The sequence below is a fragment of the Anopheles cruzii genome, chromosome 3 (genome assembly GCF_943734635.1).
Source record: "Anopheles cruzii chromosome 3, idAnoCruzAS_RS32_06, whole genome shotgun sequence".
Classification (NCBI taxonomy): Eukaryota; Metazoa; Arthropoda; class Insecta; order Diptera; family Culicidae; genus Anopheles; species Anopheles cruzii.
The window spans coordinates 64,648,597-64,658,434 of NC_069145.1; the positions used below are offsets into that span (position 1 = coordinate 64,648,597).

The 9,838-nt window shown below is 46.8% G+C and overlaps 4 protein-coding genes across 4 annotated transcripts; 2 read left to right on the forward strand and 2 right to left on the reverse strand.

The window, feature by feature from the left end:
• The first annotated feature begins 219 nt into the window (after window positions 1-219).
• Window positions 220-1,138, forward strand: LOC128272989 (signal recognition particle 14 kDa protein). The gene is made up of 3 exons (XM_053010890.1): window positions 220-324; window positions 397-469; window positions 544-1,138. The coding sequence occupies exons 1-3, from the start codon at window positions 301-303 to the stop codon at window positions 774-776; spliced, it is 330 nt and encodes a 109-aa protein (XP_052866850.1). The 5' UTR covers window positions 220-300; the 3' UTR covers window positions 777-1,138.
• Window positions 1,139-1,195: 57 nt separating this feature from the next.
• On the reverse strand, window positions 1,196-1,954 carry LOC128274098 (UPF0193 protein EVG1 homolog). The gene is made up of 3 exons (XM_053012184.1): window positions 1,855-1,954; window positions 1,416-1,787; window positions 1,196-1,353 (listed from the first exon to the last, which is right to left on the reverse strand). Exons 1-3 carry the CDS (start codon window positions 1,943-1,945, stop codon window positions 1,196-1,198), a joined length of 621 nt encoding a protein of 206 aa, XP_052868144.1. The 5' UTR covers window positions 1,946-1,954.
• A 651-nt stretch (window positions 1,955-2,605) lies between these two features.
• Window positions 2,606-4,006, reverse strand: LOC128273273 (GTP-binding protein 10 homolog). Its single transcript, XM_053011209.1, has 4 exons — window positions 3,965-4,006; window positions 3,372-3,894; window positions 2,950-3,312; window positions 2,606-2,886 (listed from the first exon to the last, which is right to left on the reverse strand). The coding sequence occupies exons 1-4, from the start codon at window positions 4,004-4,006 to the stop codon at window positions 2,663-2,665; spliced, it is 1,152 nt and encodes a 383-aa protein (XP_052867169.1). The 3' UTR covers window positions 2,606-2,662.
• Window positions 4,007-4,195: 189 nt separating this feature from the next.
• LOC128273008 (protein phosphatase methylesterase 1) lies at window positions 4,196-5,860 on the forward strand. Its single transcript, XM_053010910.1, has 5 exons — window positions 4,196-4,329; window positions 4,449-4,647; window positions 4,716-4,825; window positions 4,900-5,211; window positions 5,285-5,860. Exons 1-5 carry the CDS (start codon window positions 4,253-4,255, stop codon window positions 5,811-5,813), a joined length of 1,227 nt encoding a protein of 408 aa, XP_052866870.1. The 5' UTR covers window positions 4,196-4,252; the 3' UTR covers window positions 5,814-5,860.
• The last annotated feature ends 3,978 nt before the right edge of the window (window positions 5,861-9,838 follow it).

Consider the following 9,838-nt stretch of genomic DNA (forward strand, 5'->3'; position numbering starts at 1 on the left):
ACAGTGGTTAATTATAACGAATAAAACTACTGATTATTTCACAGCCCTTTTAATTTGTCGATTGCTGCTTTGCTGTTTTTGAACGCACTTTATTATATTTTCGGTTGAGCAACATATTAATTGTGGAACCGGTAAGGTTGATGTTTTTCACCGGGCATCAACCTGCCTCGTGCATGACACGTAAACTTTCAGCTGTCAGTTTGCGGAATCTTTAAAGAAGTCCCATTCCTCGCTTTCGACCACGAAAGTGGCCTTTTTACCCTAATTTTCGATAGGTTTTCAACATTATCTCGCTCCACAATGGTTCTACTCACTAACGAAGAAGTAAGTAGAAGGTTGTTGTAGTGATTTCAATTTTGTTAGTAACCCCTAATTGATTTGGCCTTCGTTCCGCAGTTCCTTTCGCGGCTCATACTGTTAGCACAATCAGCTCGGAAAGATTCCTCTTTCACGGTAACGATCAAACGATGTAAGTCGGCCTGTGCCATTTTCGTCACACTATCCGCATTTACTCGTATAAATGTCTTTTTTTGTCGCTCACAGACGACGGAAACGATCGGCCGAAGCCACGCGAAGGTAACCCCCCGCTACCGACACCGGCCGAGTACAGTTGCCTGGTCCGGGCTAAGTCGCGCTCAAAGAAACTCTCGACCGTGGTGAAGCGCGACGAGGTGGCCAAGTTTATGGAAACATATGCAAAGGTGCTGCGGTCCAGCATGGATGGACTAAAGAAGGTCAAAAAGGTCAAAAACAAAGCGAAAGCCGCGCAAGGATAGTGATTCGAAGCGGAATGGAGGATGTGCTCTGCGGAAAAAGTGTTCAGGAAGTGCTTTTCCCGCCCGCGGAACGGTGCAATTTAAACACACCGAGAAGTGCATTTCGTGCTTTATTCGTTTCATTACTGCCGATAAAAAGCAAAAAAATCAATATTTTATTCTATACCACACCTTCCTCCCCCCAATCGGTTCGTTGCCGGTTAGCGATGTTTCCTGACACGGAATCGGAATCGCGACACGAAATCGGAATACGTTTTTCCCGTGCAAATCAACGCCGTACGCTGTACGTATGGTTGCGGGCGACGACTATGTAATTTTGCTGTAGGTTTAAGCAAGTACTGAATTTAATATAAAAGCAAAATGGTGAATTCAATGTAGCGCTCGTAACGTGGTTTAGTGCTTGTTGTGTGCAGTGTCCATTAGATTGTGTTCTCGTGTGATTTGCTGCGTTCCAGTCGTTTCAGCTCGTTGAGCTTCTCCGCAATCTGTAGCTGAATCGTTGGACGATGCTTTTTTCCTTCTCCCAGTGCCTCCATCTCCTCTAGCCACTGGACACGTTCGTTGATTTCTTCCAGCACTGAAATCAGAAATGCAGTCATTTTCGGTAATGAAAGTTACTGTGCGCCCTGTGACACTTACGCTCACTAGCACGATCGGGTGGGACGAAATCCACGAAACCTTCGCTCTTACTTCGCACCACTCGGCGCCGGCGACCATCGTCCGGAAACACTTTTAGTCCGCTCATCTGTTCTTGCAGTTTTAGCTTCATCTTCTCGATCGGTTCCTTCGGTTTGTGTGGCACGTATTTCTCCACATCGAACGCCCCACTCTCGATGATGGTGGACAGCGAGCGCTTCTTGATGTTCTTTCGCGGAATGGCCACCGGTAGAAAGTTGCTGTATTCCTGCTCGTATTTTGGCTCTTTTGGCAGCGGCAATGGTTCTCCGTTGCGTAGATGGTAGTTAATTTTGTTGCGCTGCAGAATCGTCAGTTTGGCTTCCTCCATCAGCACTGCAACAGGCCAGACACTTATCAATGCACGCCAAGGACACTGCAATAGTAGCTTGAGCCTACTCACCTTTGATCAAATCCTGTGTTTCTTTTGTGTAGCGTGCGCGGGGAGTGTGAAAGAGGCCACCCTGGGCCACGCGGGTACTGGGCCAATCCATGACCGACTAGTTGAGCCGTGCGACTGCAGTGGGAATGCAACTCGGTGATGTAATGCAACCGCGTGTCGCTTTGCTAAAGAGCCCAAGGCACTGGCAACCTTCATGCGAGACCCGCAAAAGTTTGATTGATGCTGACAACTTTTTGGAGGCCAGCCGAAGAGGGGCAAAAAGGTGGATTCCAGTAAGCCACGAGGCGTGCTATTGCGGACAGGATTGACAGTAATTTTGGCTTTCTGTTTCGTCTGTCTTGCGTCTCCTCCCGACACGAAACCTCTGGCAAGATGGAACGGCCAAGTGAGTACTGCACGCAATTGCACGGTAAGGACCTGCTGCAATAACAATTTATGGTCAGCAAGGAATAAATAAGGGAAAAGTTTGCTTTGCTACAAACCGGCGATAAATGAAAACGTTTCCCATGGCAACGCACGGTTCTTTGCCGTCGTCGTTAGATTGACGTTGCCGGCAACCGGTCGCAGTAGGTACTGTTGGACAGGAGGGCGGGGACATGCGCGTAACACACTGTCGAGGCCAATATTTATGAATTTGATGGTTTCATGACGGATGCAATGCACATTACCTATCGCCCATACGTATTGTGAATGATTTTTTATTGCAATTTGTTCCAACCCATCGGATGGGTACTTGATGTTGGGCACTGTATTGATCGGTACTTTTATTGCTCTAGATATGTACATACTACACGCATAACAAGGATTCTTACACAACCCTTGGTCCTCGTTCGTCTAGTTTTAGACGAAGATTTGCCTCTTGGTTGGAACTTTGTTCCAGCAGCTCTTCTTCTGCTTTCACATCGAGAATGGTTCGTACTTCCTGTTTCACTTTTTCAATTTCTTTCATATTTTTAGCTGAAATCGGTATCACACTGTCGATCGTGAGAAGCTTTTCCGGGAGCAGCTCGGGAGGGCATAGCTTAAGGCCGTCTATTGAGAATGAAAAAAAAATTATTGAACATTTATTTTCGTGCCGGCTGGCATGAGATTTACCTTGCAGGGAGTGAAAATATTGTTCATATTTGCAGATTTCCTCTATTGCTCCTTCTTTATCCATTTTGTTGATTATCAGGGCGCAAGGTTTATCAAGCAGAGCCTTGTCGTATAGCTCCAATTCTTTGTTTAGCGCATAGATCGTTTCCAAACAGTTCCGCTTCTGATGCTTTTGGCTTAATTGAAACCCAAACACATCGACGATGATCAGCAGAAGCCGCGTGCGTTCAACGTGCTTGAGAAACTTATGACCCATTCCGAAATTTGCGTGTGCTCCTTCAATCAGTCCCGGAAGATCGGCTATCGTTATCTGCCGGTAGTCATCGTACTCTATCGTCGCAATCTGTGGCCGGATAGTGGTAACTGAAGAAGACATTGGTTGGTCAATTGGATTATCTATTAGGTAACGTTCTACCACTTACAAGGATAAGAAGCAATTTTTGGGGATGCTCTGGACACCGCCTTCACCAACGTACTCTTGCCAGCGTTAGGAAAACCGACCAGCCCAATATCGGCGATGAGCTTTAGATCAAGCGTGAGCGTGCGCTGGTGACCTTTCTTTCCGAGAAAAGAGTTTCCGGAACAACCTCCGCTTCCACCGCCTGCCGCTAGACAAGTTTTACCTTCCTCGTCCAGCTCCGCTACCAAACCATTGGCGTCGTCCAGCACGCGAATTCCCACCGGAACTTCCACCTTCTGGTCGATACCCCGCCGACCAAGGATCCGGATCTTGGAACTTTCTTCGCCATTTCCGGCCACCACACGCTTGGCGGGAAACATTGTGACAACATCGCGCAACGATTTACCCTCTTTGGCAACAAAATAGACGGCTCCCCCTTGCCCACCAGCTCCACCATACTTGGGAAATCCGTTGCCACCGTGGCCACCTTTTACCGTCACCCGCAGCGAATCCAGAAAGCGACTTCTGAGATAGTTACGAATTGGCTGCTGGAAAATGGAAAATAAGGCATTTAAGACGATTAAGTACACTTCGCAATGGAATCCTTGCAACTACCTTTTTAAGCGATTTAAGTAAATAGTTCTGAATGAAAACCATCTTTTTCCACCGGAAACTACCGGCCGGCTTCGCTTTTTTCTCTTCTGTTGCCTTGTTTGTTTACGTTCGCCTATCTGGCATGGGAACATTCCACTGACGTTTTCCACCGGAGCAAAACCCTGGGCTAAGTTCGCGCACTCGAAGAGCGTTTGCTGTGTTTTTCTCCGCTAGCTGTCAGTTGTGAATCGCCTCCAAGCAGAGGCGGCGGTCAATTTCTGCTTTTTCTGGTAATTGGTGGCTTCTTGTATGTCGAATTTACAGCGCGTTATGATGAAATCTAGACTACCGCCTATGTGTCCGAATCCGCGCTTTCCAAAGCCTAGGTAAGTACCTTCTGAAAGGCTACCAATTTTCATGACCCCATTTTCCGACCTTAAGTGATGTCCGAATTTTCCACTACGGGCATTGTTTTGATGTACTTTGTTTTTTTTTTTATTTGCAGCGACCGTGGTTTTCGCCGTCAGACAGATTACAACCCGCTAATGTGGAATGCTTTCTTCGCCGAGAAAAGAGATGTCGAAACCGCGCAGGGAAAGTTTCGAGTTTACCTTTCTGGCCCACCGGTTGAGGCCGGGAACGCACCACTGTTGGTGCTTCTGCACGGGGGCGGCTATTCGGCCCTTTCGTGGGCACATTTCAGCGTAAGTGCAACGTGCATGGTGGTAGAGTTCGAAATAGGCTTTCAACGAGCTTTCTTTTACTATTCCAGACTGAAATAACCAAGCTAATACATTGTCAGTGCTTGGCGTTCGACATCCGAGGACATGGCGACACTTTTACCGTGGAAGAAAACGACCTCTCGTCTGAGCGATTGGCCAGGTAAGCTGCAATCGTTAAACTCTTTCTTAAGGCCTTTATTGATCGCTTGTGCACTTTGGCGCTTGCACTTTCAGTGATGTCGGCGAGGTGATTCAAGCGATGTACGGCGAATCAGCGCCTCCGATCATACTGATGGGTCATTCGATGGGCGGTGCGGTTTGTGTGCACGTGGGCAACATGTTCGTCCTTCCGTCGCTCCTCGGCATGGTTGTGATCGATGTGGTGGAAGGGACGGCCCTGGAAGCTCTTGCCAGCATGCAGAGCTTCTTACGCTCACGGCCGACCACCTTTAAAAGCATTCAGCACGCCATCGAGTGGTGCGTACGTAGTGGACAGGTACGCAACGTCGATTCGGCTCGCGTTTCCATGCCAGGACAGATCATCAAGTGAGTTCCAAGCCTTAAGCACCCCAGAGACGCCCTAGCAACTGTGTAATAACTGCGTGTATTGTTCCTATAGCATCGACACCAAGCAGTTGGCTACCAACGAGCTGCCACTGAAGGATGATGAGTCGGTTACCGAAGAAAAGCTGGATTTTAAACACCCGAACGCCATAGCCGAAGATGCAGAAACTGCACAAAGCGCTTCGCCGACGGAAGAACAGGCCGCGTCGTTACCACCGCCACCCTCATCACCACCGACGACCGGAGCTGGGGCGGTAAATCTGCGAAAGTACGCCTGGCGTATAGATCTGTCGAAATCGGAAAAATACTGGGAAGGATGGTTTTCTGGGTTAAGTCAAAAGTTTCTCGACGTGCCCGTACCGAAGCTGCTACTACTTGCCGCGATTGATAATCTCGACCGAGCGCTAACCGTAGGTCAGATGCAGGGAAAATTTCAGCTACAGGTACTGGCCCGTTGCGGTCACGCCGTTCACGAGGATCGCCCGCATGAGGTGGCGGAAGTTATTGCTACCTACCTGATAAGGAATCGCTTTGCGCAGCCCACGGGCGATGGACAGTTCCTGAAGCATATGCCCTCCTGTTAAAGACTGCGAACGACGAGACTTACTTATTAGTTTTATGTATTGATATTTTCGCTCTTTTGTTACAGTTTCGTACGAATAAAGTTTTTCTTATGTAAGACTAGCTGCTCCCGACGTGTGTCGCCTCATTTCATTCTCATTTATCGATTATTCGGCGTTTCATCAGGATAAGGGACTTCCTGGCGACGTATCCGATCGGCTTCCATTCTCGTTTCTCGTTCGATACATATGCTATGTCCTGAAGATATGGTAAAGGGTACCGAACCGAGGCATTCCCAGCGCAGTAGTCGCCGCACGTTCTCCAGGTTCCATCTGCCTTTCTAGCGTGTCGGCTAACCACTCATCTCTATCCTGTGTGTTATGTTGGGCTTAATTTCTGTTCCGGGTTGATCAAAATTGAGGTATTTTATCCCTGCGTCCACACTTACAGTAAATGGGGAAAAATGTATGTAGGCCCAGCAAAATTCACTCATTTTTGTTGGACATCCGTGAGCTACTTTGAGTTGCCGTTGAGTTCCTCTTGCTTATCGGTTATTTGTACCGATTCGGGTTGAGAGGCCATATTTTTCAATTTGACAGTTGGTACGGGCAACTTTTTTCGCTGTCCAAATTTTTGGACAGCATTTCGAGAGCGGATCAGATTATGACAAAAATGGCAATAGAAAGAAAAGGAAAACATCATTTGTTATTATTTGTAAACGTAGTTTGGTGTCAGCTGTTGTTTACGTTGATTGCAAGTTTGTGAATTTGAGAAATAAGTGCAAATTGTCCTCGGGAAAGGTATGTGCGAAATGCGGAAAATAATTTGAAGAACAATTTGGTGAACAAGAAAAAGTCGTTGTTAATGTTATCCGCAGAAAAAAATGGCGAACCATAACGGAATTGTTGAGGAACCACTGCCCAGCTATAGCTACCAATGGAAGCGGTGCGCCAAAAATCTGTTGCGGTCAATCGGGTGAAATTCCGGAACCCTATTCCATCGTTCAGCTGGTCGATTAAATGTAATCCGTGGTGTGAAGCCTCCGCGAAGAGCTCTCGCGTCCAACAACGTCGTGATACACGCTCAGCATCCAAATACTGAGCGTATGCAACAAGCACAGACGCACCAACTAAACACATTTTCCGCGATTTAGATTTGTTTTTATTATTTTTAAAAGGCATTTTAATATTCGAAGAAGCCTATTCGGTGCAAAACTGCAATTGGCAACAGAATGAAATGATAAACTGCCAAATTAAAAACATAAACAAACGAACTGTCATTTCACTCACTGGAGCTCACAGATTTGACGTCTAGAAATTGCTAGTGTGACAGCAAAAAGTTGGCCCAACTTGCTGTAAGTGTGGACGCAGGGTTAACGAGTTTAGCCGATGATTATGTTTTGAATTGCCTACAAGATTGAGTGACTTCGGACCCAGTGAACAATTTTGAGTGCCCGAGGTACCCCTCGGCCTGAGGAAGGGATGAGGAAGGCTGAAACCGAACCCCCTCTGCCTGCGACGAGGAAGAGAAAAGACGGGCAGGCGGGCTCGTGAGGGTCCGCTCGTAGGCAGCGGCGGAAAAGAGCGGAGGAAACCACGAGAGAAGAGAGTTCCACGCGCGAGCTTGTGGGTTTGAATTACCTGGAGAGGAAGGGGGCCAGAGCCGAGAGGCAATACGAACGCGAGCTTGTGGGTTTCATTTACCTGGAGAGGGAAGGGCGGAAGGGCCGAGAAACGAAGCGTGTGTGTCGCCGGGCATTCGGAAATTTGTACAAGTCCGAGTGCAGGGTCAGGTAGGTAGGGAAGGGTAGCGAAAAAAGTCTATGTTCGGGAGCGGACGACAGTCAGTTTTAATCTTTTGTTCGGTTAGGACTTAGTTGAATTTTCGTGTCGGGGCGAAGCTTCTGCCTTGGTATTTCCTAAGTGTCAAGTTCTCGTACAGTGCTTTTCGTTCAATCATGTGTGATCCTGATAGAAATAATCCAGGTAAGTTTATTGGACAGTGTTCAGTAATGTTCAAATAGTGTTAAAAAGTTTTCACTCTGCTCGTTTCAGATGCCCGACTAAATGGATTGATGGGATTCCAACACAAAACATGCAACAACAAGTGTCTGCGTCGTCATCAAGCATCATCCGCACCGCATCATACCGATAGTGAAAAGTGAGAGTGATCCAAAGAAAAGAGAGAAAAAATATACCGATTCGAAACCGACCAAACACGAACTATTTTATTTGGGGTCGGGTAGAAGAGAAAGAAAATGGGGGAATACAAAGAAGAGAGGGGACACATAGAAGAGAGGGAGAGAGACAAGGGGCACGCTCGGAGAATTTTGGTCGACAGTCCTGGGCGTGGGCCCTTTGACAGCTCGTCGACAGTTTGAAGCAAATTGGCCAAAGAAAATATATATAGGACTGTCACCGAACCGGCGACGTCAATAAACCGAACCGTGGACTTTCGGCTCGGGCACTCAAAATTGTTCACTGGGGAGCTACCCGTCAATTACAGTTTATAAACTGCTCGTGAGTTCCTGTGATGACATAATTCGACCGAGAAACGGAACCGAAACTGTCAAAACGCACCGCACAACAGTAAACAAACTACACGCGGACGAATTTAGAAAATCTCTGCACAGAAATAGACGATTGCAGTCGAAATGAAACCTTCGGCATTTATCAAGAAGAAGAATGGTGTTGAGTAAGTTGGTGTTTGATGAATATTGAAAGGTATTACAGCACATTATTTTCCAGAACCCCCAAAACATGCCGATGGTGCTTGGCGGCGTGTGACGATTTAGAGCCCCTACCGAACGACGAATCCGGACAATACAAGCTTCAACTACTCTTCGATTGTACCGGTTTTCAGGTAGGACGATTGTTAAAACAAGCATCTCAACCTGTTCCACAAGAAAGACTGTTCTATGAGACTCATATTTTTACAGGCCGATATATTACCTGGAGTTCCATCATTTTTGTGCGCGAAGTGCGAATCGCGCTTGGATAAGATGTATACGTTTCGCTGGCGATGCAACGAAAACATTGCACTGGTCAATGGATTTACCGAAAAGCAAACCACAGTGAAGAACGAGGCAGACATCAGTAAAGACCATCTTGGCCACTCTGCTGAACAAACGGTTGGCACAGAATTGTCTATCAAAACTGAAGTCACCACACCGGATGCAGCGAACGATGCGATTCAGAGGAGTGGCACAGTTCCTCACGTAAATGGGATACAAGAATGTTGTTGCAACCAACATGATGATTTATTCGAAGCAGAGGAAAATCCAATTGCGATCAAAGTAGAAAATGACGATTTCGATGAACAGGATAACCTCCAAACAAATCCCTCAGAACTGATCTGCCAGGATCGACAAGATCCCTCTGCGAGAACCAACACGTGTGTTAATGGTTCAGCATCAGAATCAATTCAGAACGGAATTGCTGCCATCGATGCCGGAAAAAAGCTCAATGTTGGCCGAAAACGTAAAAACGATCAAGAGAAAACGCTACGTCGGTTGCGTTCGTATAAACGTCGGAATGATGAACGAGTTAACGACATAAATCGGAACGCCCAGAGAAAAAGCCATCGCAATAAGCAAAAGCACCATTGCTCTCATTGTTCCGCAACTTATATTAATTCAAGCAAGCTGAAGATTCACATCCGGACACACACAGACGAAATGCCTTATGCGTGTAAAATCTGTGACCGAGCCTTCAGTTCATCCAAACTTCTGCGGAAGCATTCTGTGCGTCACAACAAGGATCATAAGTGCCCGCATTGCCTTTCAAAATTTGCTCTTCCTTCAGAGTTAAAGGTTCACATTCGCACTCATACTGGTGACAAGCCTTATGTGTGTGAAGTATGTGACCAAGCATTCAGGTCTTTAAGCAATCTGGGACAACATAAGAAAATCCACAACAAGGACCAACATCATCAGTGTTCGCATTGTCCGTCCAAGTTTGCACGGTTAACCCACTTAAACGACCACATCCGCACTCATACTGGTGAAAAGCCGTTTGTGTGTAAAATCTGCAAAAAAGCGTTCCATTCA

Coding starts and splice junctions, on each gene's coding strand:
- LOC128273273 (XM_053011209.1), bottom strand. CDS start 4,006: ATGGTTTTCATTCAGAACTATTTACTTAAATCGCTTAAAAAG. Junction 3,895..3,964: donor TACTTAAATCGCTTAAAAAG/GTAGTTGCAAGG, acceptor ATTTTCCAGCAG/CCAATTCGTAACTATCTCAG. Junction 3,313..3,371: donor AAAAATTGCTTCTTATCCTT/GTAAGTGGTAGA, acceptor TGTCTTCTTCAG/TTACCACTATCCGGCCACAG.
- LOC128272989 (XM_053010890.1), top strand. CDS start 301: ATGGTTCTACTCACTAACGAAGAA. Junction 325..396: donor TTCTACTCACTAACGAAGAA/GTAAGTAGAAGG, acceptor TTCGTTCCGCAG/TTCCTTTCGCGGCTCATACT. Junction 470..543: donor CACGGTAACGATCAAACGAT/GTAAGTCGGCCT, acceptor TGTCGCTCACAG/ACGACGGAAACGATCGGCCG.
- LOC128274098 (XM_053012184.1), bottom strand. CDS start 1,945: ATGGATTGGCCCAGTACCCGCGTGGCCCAGGGTGGCCTCTTTCACACT. Junction 1,788..1,854: donor AACACAGGATTTGATCAAAG/GTGAGTAGGCTC, acceptor GGCCTGTTGCAG/TGCTGATGGAGGAAGCCAAA. Junction 1,354..1,415: donor ACCCGATCGTGCTAGTGAGC/GTAAGTGTCACA, acceptor TTCTGATTTCAG/TGCTGGAAGAAATCAACGAA.
- LOC128273008 (XM_053010910.1), top strand. CDS start 4,253: ATGTCGAATTTACAGCGCGTTATGATGAAATCTAGACTACCGCCTATG. Junction 4,648..4,715: donor TTTCGTGGGCACATTTCAGC/GTAAGTGCAACG, acceptor TTACTATTCCAG/ACTGAAATAACCAAGCTAAT. Junction 4,826..4,899: donor TCGTCTGAGCGATTGGCCAG/GTAAGCTGCAAT, acceptor TTGCACTTTCAG/TGATGTCGGCGAGGTGATTC.